This window comes from Biomphalaria glabrata, chromosome 9 (assembly GCF_947242115.1).
Source record: "Biomphalaria glabrata chromosome 9, xgBioGlab47.1, whole genome shotgun sequence".
In the NCBI taxonomy this organism is placed as follows: Eukaryota; Metazoa; Mollusca; class Gastropoda; family Planorbidae; genus Biomphalaria; species Biomphalaria glabrata.
This window is the reverse complement of record NC_074719.1, coordinates 13,200,089-13,216,199: the sequence shown is the minus strand read 5'-3', so window position 1 is coordinate 13,216,199 and position 16,111 is coordinate 13,200,089. Positions and strand designations below refer to the sequence as shown.

At 32.2% G+C, this 16,111-nt stretch overlaps 1 protein-coding gene and 1 long non-coding RNA gene across 5 annotated transcripts; one reads left to right on the top strand and one right to left on the bottom strand.

The window, feature by feature from the left end:
- Positions 1 to 3,803: 3,803 nt before the first annotated feature.
- LOC106075597 (zinc finger protein 583-like) lies at positions 3,804 to 14,605 on the bottom strand. Of its 4 annotated transcripts, none has more exons than XM_056041247.1 (5): positions 14,537 to 14,605; positions 10,909 to 11,100; positions 8,775 to 8,954; positions 7,930 to 8,106; positions 3,804 to 6,697 (listed from the first exon to the last, which is right to left on the bottom strand). In XM_056041247.1, exons 2-5 carry the CDS (start codon positions 11,050 to 11,052, stop codon positions 5,633 to 5,635), a joined length of 1,566 nt encoding a protein of 521 aa, XP_055897222.1. In that variant the 5' UTR covers positions 11,053 to 11,100; positions 14,537 to 14,605; the 3' UTR covers positions 3,804 to 5,632. The 4 variants fall into 4 exon arrangements, with proteins under 4 accessions (XP_055897222.1, XP_055897220.1, XP_055897219.1 ...); XM_056041245.1 differs by lacking the exon at positions 14,537 to 14,605 and adding an exon at positions 13,314 to 13,648; XM_056041244.1 differs by lacking the exon at positions 14,537 to 14,605 and adding an exon at positions 11,848 to 12,615.
- Positions 14,606 to 15,021: 416 nt separating this feature from the next.
- Positions 15,022 to 15,197, top strand: LOC129928185 (uncharacterized). The gene is made up of 2 exons (XR_008779777.1): positions 15,022 to 15,121; positions 15,154 to 15,197. It is a non-coding gene; the product is annotated as an uncharacterized LOC129928185 (long non-coding RNA).
- The last annotated feature ends 914 nt before the right edge of the window (positions 15,198 to 16,111 follow it).

Genomic DNA, 16,111 nt, shown 5'->3' with positions numbered 1-16,111 from the left:
AACACCAACAGAACTTCTCCATGTTTCCATTGACTTCAAGAAAGCTTTCGACAGAGTATGGCATGGGGCACTCTGGGCGACACTGGAAAAGTACAATGTACATTTAAAAAAAATAATAAAAGTAATCCAGAAACTCTACAAGCAGGCCACTAGTGAGGTGTATTTAGAACAAGAAAATTGGTTTGAGACAAAATTAATGTTGCATACTCTCACCAACTCTGTTCAATATCTCCATTTTTGAAAGAATAATGGAAGATGCTCTCAATGGATCTTAAGGTACTGTAAGCATTAGAGGAAGACAAATTACTAACTAATTAACACTTCGCAGACAACATCGATGGTCTAGCAGGGGCAGAAGAACTAGTTAAGGCAGAAGACAGAAAGGAATGGAGAAAGACAGTCAACAGATCTTGTGTGGTGCCCCAACAGTCACGCAGACTACGCGATAGGTGAAGGTATAAATCGTTGGGAAATTAATTATTAGCTCGTTAGCCACACTAGGACAAATCTATTTGACCGTTATAATTTTTCAAAGTAGAAAAAGAAATTCATTTAAATTTCGCAATTGAACTAGAAAATATTTCTCTTTTAAATGTCTTCGGGTATTTTCGCAGGTAGGCTCTATTCATTCCAGCATAGTTCCTATAGTTCCATGATTCAATAGTTTAATAAATAAATGTTCAGGTACATTTTGCGCACTGTCTTCTAAATCTCCATGGCTATCATTAGAATATTATTAAGTCTAGTAGATCTATGCTCTCCTTCAACAGAGAAGACTACGCTGGCTCGGTCATGTTACTCGCATGCCAGATGGAAAAATACCTAAAGACATCCTATGACCTAGATGCTTGCAGAGGGAGTCAGACCCAAGGGCCGCCCAAGACTAACCTACAGAGATGTCTGCAAGCGAGACTATGAGAGCCGCGGGCATCAACCAAAGTATGTGGGAGGAGATAGCCCAAGACCGGACAGCATGGAGACAGACTGTGTACGTGCTGGTACGAAATTCGCCGGTGCAAAAGAAACAAACTTGCGTCAGCCAAGAGAAAGAAAAAGAAAGCTGCCTGTCAGCTAGCCCTAGGACAGATGCATATACATGCACGAACTGTGGAAAACTCTGCCGCTCCAGAATTGGCTTGATCAGTCACTCCAGATTCTGCCCCATCTCAAGACGTAACCAAAGCCAGTGACTCATCTTGGCGCATCCATTGTCTTCCGAGACAGAGGGAGCCATACATAAGTAGATTCATACATTCAGTTAACAAGAAATTTTTTCTCTGAAAAAGAAGGAGGGGCGAGGAGGGACGAAATAAAAAATGTCAATTTTTACTCTTCCGTTCATGAATTATTAAGAGCAAATTATATCACTCCAGAAGTTGTATAAAGGGGGTCTTTTTTTTTAAATAAATATTTTTGTTTTGTTGTTTTGTTGTGTGTTCAAATGTTAATTTAAAAACAATTGCAACACACTATAGATACATTTATTTACATACAGAAATACAATATTTTGTTTGGTAACCAGTTTTTTGTCTTTTTATTGAAATGACACTGCATATTCACAAACATCTTCCCACAGTCAATCAAGTTGTCACACAATTCAATAAAACAATATTTTGTTTATAGGCTGATTCACAAAGAATTATACAAAAAAAATTGAAGGATATTATCTATAGTGAGACAAAGCAATTATTATATCAGGACATGGAAATATATCACAGCATTCTCAAATTTTAGAATCATACAATTATTTATATAGTAAAATATATATTACAATCTTTAATTATGACCATTCTCTAATAAAAAATTTAGAGATACTCAATCACAAGTTACTAGTGATGTTAAAGGTCTTCATTATGATAAAACATTTCATTATAATTATATTTACATTATTAAAAATTAGTTGCCTGGTCAGGTATTATGCCCTCTGGATTGTCATTAAAGTTCTCAATGGTCCCAGGTTCAAGTCGCTGCCATCCCCATCATCCTGTGGGAGGTTTCAGCTATCTTAAAATCTGAAGTCACGATTGAAACATGTCAAACATTTTACAAACAAAAAACATGATAAAAACATTATTAAAGATGAAAACAGAGATAATAACCAAATAAATCTGGTCTTAATTAGCGTTGGTTAAAAAAATGTTCGACTATACACAAGTACAATATTTCAATCAGCAAAACTTTTTAATACAGGACTGTTACATAATCTTTTTTACCTAAATGAGAGATAATTTCAAAGCAATGATGATCAGACTAATTTGGCAGTGTATTGTAACCTGGTGTATAGTTGTGTCTCTACAAGAGTTGCCTTACTATCAAAACAAAACAGCATTAAAACTTTGAAATCCAATTGAACATTATAGATAGTACCAGTTCTGATTCTTAAAAATTCGATATAATATCAACTTATTATGACATTGTTACAAAAACATATATATGTATTTTTAAAGAAAGATCTAAATACCAAAGACATACAATTTCAATTTTATTAACACTGTTGACACCTTACAATCAAAAAGAAAACAGTGAAATGTTCAAAATCGTGTTGATTCTCATACAAAATAACTTTATAGAAAACTATTAGTCATTTTATTTTAAGTACCAGCTGTTAGTGAAATTCATACACTTTTTAGTAGAAATAAATTGAAATGATTAAATTCTGACACAATACAGTTCCAACTCTTAGCTTACATTGGAGGAAACTGGGTGGAGGTGGGTTTCAGCTCTTACCAAATTTCTTTAGAAACTTCACAGTATATGTATGTCTTGGACTCAAAATGTTTCTTTGTATTCAGTAATGAGTTATAAATATTTAGCTCACCATCTTTTTGTCTTTGATAACTGCTTCAGCTAGAATGACCTTGATTCAAATGTTTATTAGTATTCAGTAAAGAATTAGATAAATAAGCAGATAGACATGAACATTTTATGTAGAAGTACCTTATGCCCTTGTAAAATCACTAGAACTGTTAATTTAATTAAGAACTTGATTGTGCAAAGCTCAGTGGAAAGACTCCTTGCAATAATGAAGCATTATTAAAAATAGATAGAATAGAAATGACAGACCATCATTGGCTTCATACAACAGGAATTTATTTTTAAAAAAAAAATTTGTTTAACTTTAATATTTCTATGCTTTGTACAACATCATGCTTGGACATGTCACTCGCATGCCAGATTGAAGAATCCCTAAAGACATCCTATACGCTGAGCTTGTGGAGGGAGTCAGACACAAGGGCCACCCAAGACTATGCTACATGAATGTCTGTGAGACATGAGAACCACAGGCATCAACCAAAGTATGTGGGAAGAGATAGCCCAAGACCGGATAGCATGGAGACAGACTGTACATGCTGGTACAAACTTCCGCAGAGAGCAAAAGAAAATAAGATGCATCAGTCAAGAGAAAGAAAACTGCCCTGTCAGCTAGCCCTAGAACTGATGCATATACATGCATGAACTGTGGTGAACTCTGCCGTTCCAGAATTCGCTTGATCTGCCATGTATCAAGACAAAACCAAAGCCAGTGAATCAATTGGGCGCATCAATTGTTTTCCTGAGACAGAAGGAGCCATATAAACAACATCAGTAAAATATGGTACGGTACCAGAAATCACTGAATGTAGCTTTTCTTTCTTTTTTTTGAAATGTTTCCTACAAATAAAGGATTCTTCCTTTGAAATATTCTAATGTTTTAAAATAGTGAACAATATTTTTGGGGTCATTTCCTTGTAATGGGAATTTTTTTTTTTTGAAAAAAAAAAAAAATGAAACTCCAAAAACATGTCTATGTATTATAAGCTTGAAATGTAAATGATGTGTGCCACATTTATGTCATAAAAAATTAGGTTTTGTTGGAAGGTGGTTATGCCATGTATGATTATGATAATATTTAAATGAACTGAACTGAAGTTAACAGCATTCAAGTAATTAAACTTTTGGTGTAAACTTTTTTTATTCATGTTACTATATGTTACATATTTCTTTCCTATATTAGGTAAAAAAATTTTAATGTGTATTTATTATAATTATATTATTAATAAACCTATCTACCAATAGAATATCAATTACCTTTTACCAGAAATAATATCATTAGTTTTTGAAATTTAAACAATTATCCTGGAAAAGAAAATTGACTTCCTGACATATATATATATATTACATATAATTTAAATTTTACAAAAGAAAAATATGATTTTTTCATTCATTAGAAATTTAAAAAAAATATATGATTTTTTTATTCATTAGAAATTAAAAAACTTAAAATTATGTTATTCCAAACTGAAATATTTTTTCATCAAAAAATGAAATATTGTACTTGTGGTGATTGTGTTTGAATATAGTAATGTAAACTTATCCATTTCTTATCCCATTTCTTGTAAAGAATTCTTTGAGGCTAATGTGAGTAGTTTTAATCAAAGACGAAATGATAGACGATGTTTAACTATGATTACTACAAAAATGTTTTCAACCAGAATGAAAATTAAATGTTTAGGACTGAATATATTCTGACATATAAGACATGTTTTAGTCTTAGTACAATTATTATTCCTTAGAACAGGTAGAAAAAAGAATGAACATAAAACTTGGTGGATTAATTTTTTAGTACATCAAAGTTAAGCTACTGTCCTGAATAGTTTACCCAAACTGAACACTCAGAGATGACCACTAAAATTATTTTAGTTCATAAGCGTAAGTGACTGTGCTTTTGATAGTGTTACAAAATGTTTGAAATATTTTGGATTAAGATTTTTGCAATTTTTATCTTCAAATGACAATTATAATGAAAAAAAAAACAACAACTGCTTATTGAAAAATGAGGTCAAGTTTTAAAAAGGCATATAAATCCATATTTTCATAGGTCTTAGGCAATCCCTGGAAAATCATCATATGACTGCTAAGGAGTCCACCAACAGGTTGAGAACCACTGCTGTAATTGTCTCCTCCACACCCTTTCCTCAATGTAACTGAGTGGTAAGTCTTCTGCTTGTCACCCAGTCTCCACATTTTCTTTGAAACATTGACAAGTTCTCCACCAGCCCTGCTCTCTCTCTTAATTTACTTATGAACCAGAGACAACAACAGTACTACATTGCTTCATGAATGAAGACATCACTCTAGTTATGATATTAGAAGAAACAATTTCTTCTCCTTCCATTTCTCTTAGGACAAAGCAACTGGTTTGTGTCCAACTTATCACAAGTTTTCACACTATTTCTTTTAGGACAGTTACAATGTAATTGTCTTGTGATAGTTGTATGTGTTTGCTTATAATACAGTTTATATTAGTGCATTAATATTCTTTTGTTTATACGTAAGCCTGCACTGTATTTATTACAAGTTTTCTTCAATTCCTTGTTGACTTTTTTTTTTTTTTTTTTGTGTTCTTTGATGTGTGTAAATTTAGTGTGTCCAACTTACAGCATTTTGTTTCATTTCTCAGAAAGTATTGTCACTTATGCATTTTTTTTAATTTTCTGTTTAGCTCAAGAAAAGTAAAGAATAAAAAAAAATGTTCAATCCTCAACCACAATGTTTCCTTATAACTTAATACATTTTATATATTTTTTTTTTTTTTTAATTTCTAAGTTGTGTTTTGATTTTTCATTTCCTCCTGGATAAGACACAATATATATTATGAAAATAATACTTTTGACCCACTAAATAAGCCAAATATAATCACATTCTCATGACAAGACTGATTTGTCACTTCAGATTTTAAGCTAGAGGACAGAGTGAATTCTTTCTGACAAGTTTTACACTGAAATGACTTTTGATTAGAATGAAATAACTTTTGACGTTTTAAGCTTATAAAAAATTCTTTCTGACAAATTTCACATTTAAATGGTTTTTGACCAAAATGAATGACCTCATGGTGCTTTAAACCAGAAGAAAAACTGAATTCTTTTTGACAAATTTTACAATGAAATGGCTTTTTATCAGAATGAATCCTCTCATGGCTCTTTAAGTGTACAGCCTGAGTGAATTCTTTCAGACAAATTTCACATTTAAATTTTTTGTTACCAAAATGAAGCACTTCATGGCGTTTTAAGGATGACGCTAGAGTGAAGGCTTTTAGACAAATTTTACACTGAAATGGTCTTTTATCAGAATGAATCAATACATGGCGTTTTAAGTTGAATGACTGAGTGAAGAGCTTATGACAAATGTCACATTTAAACATCTCTTTCCCAGAATGCATTGCCTCATGGCATTTCAAATCTGTGAACAGTGTATATTTTTTATGACAAATCTTACACTGAAATGGCTTTTTATCATAATGAGTTATTTCATGGTACTTTAAGCTAGAGTGCTGAGTGTATTCTTTCTGACAAATTTTACATTTCAGTGGTTTCCCACAATGTGTCGTCTCATGGCGTTTCAAGCTTGAGGATTGAGTGTATGCTTTCTGACAAATCTTACATTGAAACGTCTTTTTACCAGAACACATCATCTCATTGTTTTTTACTGTTGATGAACCGGGAAATGTTTCTGTACACATCTGAGATTGGTTGGCTTGTTTCCCAGCATCAATCAGCTGGTGGAGTTTATTTTCATTGGAATGATTTGTTCCTTGATCTTTCAAGTTTCCAGCATACAAATCTTTGTAAGGAGTGTTTCTAGCATACACATCTTGAGCGTTACTAGGATAGATATCACAGTGGAAAATCATTTCTTGACTCAGTTTATTTTCCTTTTTCTGCAAAATGAAAGTAATTAATATAGCAAACTAAAAAAAGAAGTTTCTAATTTAATCTATTACTAAAGACCTAGTGCTAAGTGGAAGTTTAAGAGCAAAAGACAAACATTTTAAATCCATGAATGTTTTCTGTATCTGAAGCCCTTTTTGAAAAGGTTTTTTTCAAATACTGTACTAACTGAAAACAATTGACACAAGGCTGTATATGAAGCTTTACTGTTGTTTTTTAATTTATACGCTCTATAACATCTTGTTTTATTTTTATAACTTAAAATCATAATTAACTTTGTGCTACAAGTAAAACCTTATTGCATCAGTTGAAATATATATATTTATGCAGTAATCCCCATGTTGGAAGTGTTATGACATGATTAGAATTTAGTATTTGTTTCGGGAATACGGGGAAAGTGTCGAATAGAGCGTTCTTGTTTTTTAAAGATCTGTCACGTCACTTGTCACTAAGTAAAACTTTCCCCTTATTCCCGAAACAAATAACTAAATCCAAATCATGTCATAACAAACCAAATCAGGAACACCGGCGAAATGCCAAACAATCAATAAATAGTAGTCGACGCTAGTACCAAACAATCATGAATATTTTAATACTTAAGAAGGGATCCGTCCAATGTCTTTCCGTAAATCCGTATGTCTATTCTTTATTTCTACTGCTCTACACGAAGCGTCTTCTTAGAGCGTTCTTATTTTTTAAAGATCTGTCACATCACTTGTCGCTAAGTAAAACTTTCCTCTTATTTCCGAAACAAATAACTTAATCCTAATCATGTCATAACAACTACCGCGCGGAAGCCTTAACAGAAGATACTTTCAGTCAAAGAGAGACTTATTTTAGAATTGTGAATGGATTTAAAGCAAATCAATGTAGATGATTTGAAAGTCCAGGGGACTTGCCACACTGTCAGAGAAATGCTGAAAAAATCTTAAAATCTGAAGGAATGTCAGAAACATGTAAAACAAAACAAACGTAGGACTTTTACCAAACAAAAGAAAAGAATTAATTTGTAAAGATTTGCCCAAATGCCACATGAAAGAGATATCCCCTGAAATGTGTTATTCTTCTCCTAACATATATAGATATTCTGGACAATAAACAAATAAACTTAAATACTCGGTACACAATTTTCTCACGTCTATTGCAAAAATAAACAAATAATGATTACAACTTTAACAAATAATTAATTATTATTCTTAGCATTATATCAAAATTGTCTTACCTGTGTTTCATCAGCTAAAAATAACTCCAAACTTTGACTAGTGGAGCTATATTCTGATGTCTCTGTATCTGAAGAGGATTCATTCTTCTCAATTTTTATGACATTTTTTAAATCATTGGTTACGTCTTGCTTTAAGTCATTCATTATTGATCTTGAAAGAATTGGTTCTTCAGATATCTTTGTAAAAAGAATATGTTTTCTTTATTAAATGTCATTTAATAAAGATGTTGAGGGAATATATATATAGTCAAGGTATCTGAGTATTTAAACATTCACTTTAGGGAGAGTAAGGAAATATCCTGAACGGAATTTTAAAAAAGTGTAAACTTATAAATATAGGGAAAGGCATAGTGGCTGAGTTAGCTTCCAAACTGAGGGTGCTCAGGTTTGAATCCCAGTGAGCACTGACTTTTTTTTATTTGGGATTTTCAGGATGCATTTGAATACTCGAATGGGTACCTGACAAGTGGAAAGTCAATGCAGTTGGTTGTTTGCTACCCACATTAAACCATCATTAACCATTGGCCATAGAAACAGATGAGCTTTACATCCTTTGTCTCAGATCACAAGGCCTGAATGTAACTTTACTTCATATCCTTTGTCTCATAGATCACAAGGCCTGAAAGGGTTAACTTTACTTTATATCCTTTGTCTCATAAATCACAAGGCCTGAAAGGGTTAATTTTACTTCATATCCTTTGTCTCATAGATCACAAGGCCTGAAAGGGTTAACTTTACTTTACTATAAATATAGGGCAAACAACTTTTGTCATTTCTATTGCACTATTTCAATTAAAATTTCAAAGAATAATTTAATACTAGTATTTTTATAAAAATTGTCATACCTTTGTCTTCTCTGATGTAACAAATTCAAAAGTTTGACCAATGGTGGAGCTGTGTTCTGGTGTGTCTGAACGTGGAGAGCATTCTTTCCTTTCAATTTTCACATTTCTGAGTTCATCACTCACGTCTTGTTTCATGTCATCCATCTTTGACGCTGAGTGCACTTGTTCTTGTGATGTCTTCTGTCAATAGAATTCAAGTCCTTTATTAAAATTTTGGACGCCATCCAACATACATCATTAATACTGTCACAGTGTGATTAAAGTAGTTAAGGTTAAGCATAATGGGTCCTGAATGTTTACTTTGGTGTGAATAAACTGGATAACATAGTGACTTGTAGAGACCAACCACTATGACACACTGTTAGCCTAGACAAATAAAGATGTTTTGTGAACATCTTTGGTTAAAGAGAATTAAATGAGTGATAGGCTAATGAGAGAGAAAGACTGGCATCTTTGATTAGAATTAGTCATTTCAGATATTAGAGAAAGAGCTCTGAGCTATTTCCTGCATTTCCTACTGCAGAAATTGCACCTAGAGGGCACACTTCATCTTAGTAAAAACTTTCCAGATATAAAAAAATCCAAAAAGAAGGGAAGTGTCATGTGTGGTTCTTGTTCTGTGCACACTTCATTCCAAAAAACAACAACCCTAGTGCACACATATGGTCCTTTGTGTGGCAGTCTTCTATGCTTTAATATTATCCCTTTCTTAGGATAAGAAGTTAATTAGGTTTTAAGCTGGTCTTGCCCTACTGTTAAATCATTACAAAGCTGAGATTCTGTAGAGTAGCAATGCAAGGTTATTGTTCTTTGTTGATACGGTCAACTAGACTAGGGTTTGAGTTAATGGCCCAGTTAGTTTAGGAGTTTGTCTTGTATTTGTTGCTGTTGAAGCATGACTGTCTGATGAAGGAGTGTGGGCCCACATTGCCTGTGACAGACTGGTAATTATTGCTTTAAAAAGTATGACAATATATTTGAATTATTGATCGCATTATGAGTTCTGTATATCGGTAATGTTGCCAATTATTAATGATCATCACATAGTGTATATGCAACTCACATTAAACAATTGATTTATGGTATTCACTTGTTAATGTGTGTACCAGTCTGTCAGGGCCCAGGCAACTACTCTAAACTCATTATTTTATGCACAACAAGACCTGACAGATGGGCAGAGTGATGCTATTCTGAAGTGTGAAGGACATCTCAGATGAAAATTGGTTATGTAAATCTGTAATAGGTTTTATCATCATAATTTATCTTTTTACTGCAGATCTGTTTAAGTTATGAACAAATTTTCTAATTAAAACAGTGATGCTGTGAAGAAATTTTACTATTCTGATCCAAGAAAGAAGGTTAGAACTGCATTGGCAGGGACATATTGACATGTCTTCTGTGAGGATGTTTTCAGTCAATCTTGTTGCAGATGCAAAAACAGTATAAATATCAAAGGTGAAAAGACATCTTTTAATTTCATACATGACTTTCAAATGCTACTAATATTGGTAATAATGTTGTTTAAATAAACCAATACTAAAATATAGATTTTATGTTTTCAATTTTTACGACATTTCTGATTTTATCATCCATCAATCATCTTGAGTAAATACTTTCTACAGATGTCTTTGTCAATACTATTAAAATTAAGGAAAAAAATAAAATAAAACTCCTTTCAAATCTTGTGATCTATAGGTCTATCTAAAGGTCATCTGTTTCTGTGGCCAAATTTAATGAGGGTGTTATATGGCCAGTACAACAATCAACTAATGTCAGGCAACCATTAGGGTTGGGTGGACTCAAAGGTGCCCTAAAAATCCAAGAAATTGAAAATCCTGTCTTCATCCCAATTGGAACCCGAGATCATAAGTCAAGCACTTTACCACTCAGCAACCATGCTGATACTATTAGAATTACAACTGAAATATTATTTAACATATTGATATTGAAAGATATATATTTTACAGTTTTGAGAGATAAAAAAAAAGAATGAGATATAATTTTTTTATTTCCTAAATGTACATATTCCTTAAAATAAAAAATTTGTCAATTATGAATTGAGGATAGACAATTTTTTTTAGTTTAAAAAAATATAGAAACTAAAATTTTTATAATGTTTTTCTAAATATTTTACCTCTGTCTTTTCTGATAAAATTGATTGAAAAATTTGACCAATGGAGTTTTTGTCTGGTGTCTCTGAAAGTGGTGACCATTCTATCTTCTCAATTTTTATGACATTTCTGAGTTCATCACTAAAGTCTTGTTTCATGTCATCCATCTTTGATCTTGAATGAATTTATTCTTGACTTTGTCAATAGCATTGGAGCTCTAGATAGAAATCTTCAATTTCATTCAAGATAGACATTTTTTATTAGGTGTATGAGTTATCACAAGCTTATTATTAATTTTGTTGATATCCATTTTTTTTTTAGACCTATAAGACAATCAATAAGATCTATGAGTTTAACCTTGATAGAATGTTTATACATGATATGGAGGAAGTTTATTTTTCAGGTGTCCCTATTTAACTAATGTTTTTCTTTAATGAATAGATCTAGATCTTTATTTTAATATGTCACTAAGGAAGAAAGAGTGCTTATAAGAATTCATTCTTGTATCTGGAATAAGAAATGTTTTGCATGCTTCCATAAAAAAAATAATTGAGAACAAAAAACTTCAGGATACCTTTGCATATGTAGACAATGTTAAAGTATTTGGTCATGATAAAAGTTAGCACAATGAGAATCTACTAATAATCATACAATCCAAGAGGCAATTAGACAAATTAAATCATACCTTATGGAAATGTATAACCTTAGCTAGCTTTGAAAACTCTAAAACTCCCAGTTTCTGAATGGGAGAAGCAGTTAGATCAAACCTTGCATTAAACTCATTTACTATTAAGAACTGCTTTAAATGAAATGCCACAGGAACAAATATTTAAGTTTGATTGCAGACCCACTGCTGGTAAATCACTCCTGACATGGTTAGCTCAACCTAGATGAGTGTTTTTAAAAGAGGGAATTTGTACATAGAAATATGATGATAGTACACCAGCTGTGAACTTAATTACCTGTAACCCACAATATGCTGTTATCCCACTTCCTGATGTAAGAGAAAAAACCCTGTGATATCTAGTTTCTGCTCCAAGAGAGGGAGATTTGAAAAAAAGTTATTTTTATGGTATAAATGTATGGAACATGAGGACATGGACAAAAAAAATATCACAAAGGTGCTTCTGGACTGTGAGAACATGGTAACAACTTATGATCTTATCTCAAAGGTACAATGGGGAGAAATAGAGCTACAAGAAGTGTCAAATGCAGTAGCTTAATCTCCAGAAGGAGAGCGACCATTGCCTCCAATTTAAAACAACAACAGCAATGGTCTTAGTACATCAGATACAAATTAAGTCAAAGAATTAACAGACTCAATATCTGAACATTGAATTTTGTAATGATGATAATCATGTTATTGATTGTTTTTCATTCTGTACTTGTATTTTGAAATGACAAAGCTCATGGATATAGCTCAGTCTTATTTAAATTTAATGAAACTAATCATTTCTGTATTACACTGAATAGGATTACTTTGACATAAAAAAGTAAAGTTCCCCTTTCAGACCTTGTGATCTATTGGGCAGATGATGTAAAGGTCATCTATTTCAGGTGTCTTGTGGTCAGCACAATGACCAATTGTCTTTACTTTTCCCCAACCAATGTCATTAGAGCTGAGTGGACTCCCTAAAAATCCCGAAAGTAAAAATCCCAGTCTTCACCAAAATTCAAACATGAGACCCCCCTCAGTTTGGAAGCCAAGCGCTTTACCACACAGCCTCCTGCATTTGACATATTTAAATAATTTTAATTTGTTTGAGATTCTATCATTTATAGGCAGGGTGATTCTAGTTGTTTATTTTTTATGTGTCTGAAGAACTGAGAAGGTCATGTTAGTCCATTGCACATGATTGTACCATGTGTCTATATGGTTATATTGATTCTAGTCTATTATATAGTCTTCATACTTGTGTAATGTACTAGTTTAGGGAGTATGTTAGTTTTGTTAGTTAAATATACTGTGTATAGTTTTTAGCGACGGTAAAAGTAGTGACCTAGTAAGACAGACTAATGACGTAGTAGACTTAGGCGAACAAGGGACCAACATGGCGTTATGTTAGAAGTAGGCTGTGTTTTGAATAGTAGTTAAAGATAGCGACGTTTTAGGAAGACTGGATGGATTTCCCAGTGATTAATAAAGTCTCATTTTATAGAACAGAAAGTTGTTATCAAGTAGGTTTAATTAATAATGTTCTGTGGCTAATGAGAAGTAATAATTAGTAAGAAGTGAAGTCAGATGATATTAGCCCATAACACTTGTACTCAAGCAACCACAGTGAATCAGTCATATGACTCACTGTCAAGTGATAATGTGTGTGGGATGTATCATAAATTCTTACACCTGAACACGGACTATCAAGAACTAGGTCAAATTTGTGTATTTTATTTTTTTTTATTTTTATTTGGTGAAGGTTTAACTTACAAAAAAATACTGAAAGCAGATTCTTATTCTTCAACTAATGGACGATAAAAATAACTGTTCCTATGCATTACTACTCATAGTTAAGATTTTATTTTAAAATAAATTGGGTAACTTCATTCCCCTTCGCTGAACACAGCTTTTGTGCTTTCCCTTTCATAATTCATTGAACACTGCAATCACCGTTGCTGAACACCACTATATAATTGCTAAGAAATAAGAAATTATACCTGTGTTCATTTAAAATTATTTAGATTGTATTAAAAGAAGTAGATTTATCATTCACTTCTGCAATATTTTATAGTCTATGGCCTCATATACTTGTGATATAATATAGATAATAGATCTAGACTATTCTAGATTTTATATATTATATTTATAATACATTTCATATTGTTACGACCCTATTGGCGGCGCAAAAGGGTTAACTATAGGCTCAGCTGACACACACGTGAATCACTCAGGTCAGCGGGGCCATGGACAAGGACAGTACTACGATTACACGCAAATATGACCAATGTTATGGTCATGTGATCGAAAGCCTGCGTGTACGAGGACACAGTGTGTAGGAAAGCGGCAGTTCAAGACCGGAGAGCGTCGAGACCGGGACTGTTAGTCGGCCATGAAGTCGGTCCTGGTTGAGTCCTCATGTGTTGATGTACAAGTCCAGAAAGAGAGACAGAGTTTTGTACGGTGATGTACAGAGTGACATTTTAGTTGTTGATGTGTTTGATGCCAATTGTCTAGTACTGGCTGTTATCTACTTATTCACTCATTATTAAAGTACCAGATTATTTGGAGCCTTGTTGTCAAGTTCTTGATGTGTTGTGTTGAGTTTTAGCAGTGTTTACAGAAGGCCTGATTAGGAGGAGGAGAGATCGTAACAATATATAATATATATAGATCTAGATTATCTATAATAATCTATTTTTGTTCATTTAAAAATGATTTATAATATAGATTATTTATTTATAAAAAATTATTTAATATATTATATAGAATCTATATTACAGTAAATTATAAATTCCAACTCTAGGTAAGAAGTTCAAGTAGATCTACTACTACTAACTTACTTAGTAACTAGTACATAGTAGGTATTACTATTATTAGTAACCCAATAAACTTATAAAGGCTAAAATAAGGCATTTCATTATAAGAAAGCTAGTCTTCGAGTTCGAAGATTAGTGAGGAATGCAGTATTTCCCATGGCTGCGCAGTCTTAATACCATATCAAGAAATCTAGACAATGATCTAAATCTAGATAGTAGATCAAAATCTGGATTACTAGATCTAGATCTACATCTAGAGTAGTTTATGCTATTCGGACACCTATAGGCCCAAATTTGAAAGTTTGACTTTGACAGCGCATTATTTGACAATGGTTTGACATAGAAAAGAAAATGACGTATCAAAATCTTCTTTAGTTAAAGGAGAATAAGGATGACTACTTATATTTGTTCCCCAAACCTATATTTGTTATTATATTTAAGGTCAAAGACGCCGTGTGTTTTCATTTAATTCGGACACATTTGACCCACATTATTTGATTCCGGACACAATAATTTATTTCGGACAGTCTCTATATTTAGGCATCAATAAACTCAGATTTTAATTCTATATTAACATTAACTAAATTTTAAGATCCCCAGGCATAGCCCATCACATGAAATCATAACGATGTTTTCAAACTATGCATAAATACGAACACAAAAAAATAAAAATATGAACACACTTATTCTACCAAAATTAGGTCACTGGAATAGTGATTTCTGCACCGACCTTTAGACTTATTTTATGTTTGTTTATTTTATGTGTGTTGAATGTTTGGGGTTTGCATGATTAGATGTGTTGAATGTTTGTGTTTTTTTTGTTTATTAATTTAATAAATTTCTAATACAGATGATCTTTTGTAGTATAGTAGGCCCCTATAGGTTACGATAGCCATTCTTGCCTGAATCCTCTATATTCTCTCTATATAAATCTAGATCTATCTAGTAGGTCTAGATCTAAGCATTTAACTTCATTCAATGTACCAAGCTCACTCCAAACATTTGCCCATTTATTCTCTATTTAAAAATAATAACAACAAACGAACAAATATAATATAAGATCATTTTATTGATGTCCAAAACTGGCTGTCCGAAATAAATTTTGGTAAGAAAATCGTAATTTGATTCGGACACCGTATTAATTTTTTTTTTGGTATGGAATTAGAAAACTTGGCTTATGAATCAAATAAATTAGCTCCAAAAACAGAATAAATATTGCCGGGCTCATTAGTATAGACTTAGAAAATAAAAAAATATAGTCTTAACTCTAGGAAGAGGTAAAGTCATCCGGGTAACATAGGAAAAAACAACGACCTGACTAACTAATTTGAAATTCGTTTTTCTTACATAAAAAGATGGCTAAATGGAAGGAAATTGGGTCAGAATCATTGGAAAATGGACAAGCACATTATACAGCGCGCTAGTTTTATAATACATATTAAAATAATTATTTAATGACCACAAAAAACAGCGAATGTCCGAATTCATGTAATGTCCGAAATAAATAAACTACTATATATACTTATAATTTCATTATTATTCTAGAAACGTTACAAGCATCGGAGAATGATCTCCCTTGCAAATGGATATCTATTAAATCTATGTAATTGTAAGACGAGCTAGAATCTATAAATATATCTAGAATCTAGATTCTAGAATCTATTATTTTAGATTTTACTAAATTGCAGAGAGATTTTTTTAAATTTAATGTAGATTATTACTATTATTATAAATATTAGTTATACTAGTAGA

Excerpts from the sequence above, each read along its gene's own strand:
- LOC106075597 (XM_056041247.1), bottom strand. The coding sequence starts at position 11,052 with ATGGATGACATGAAACAAGACTTTAGTGATGAACTCAGAAATGTCATA. Across the intron at positions 8,955-10,908 it reads TTTTATCAGAAAAGACAGAG|AAGACATCACAAGAACAAGT; the intron begins GTAAAATATTTA and ends TTCTATTGACAG. Across the intron at positions 8,107-8,774 it reads TTACATCAGAGAAGACAAAG|ATATCTGAAGAACCAATTCT; the intron begins GTATGACAATTT and ends CTTTTTACAAAG.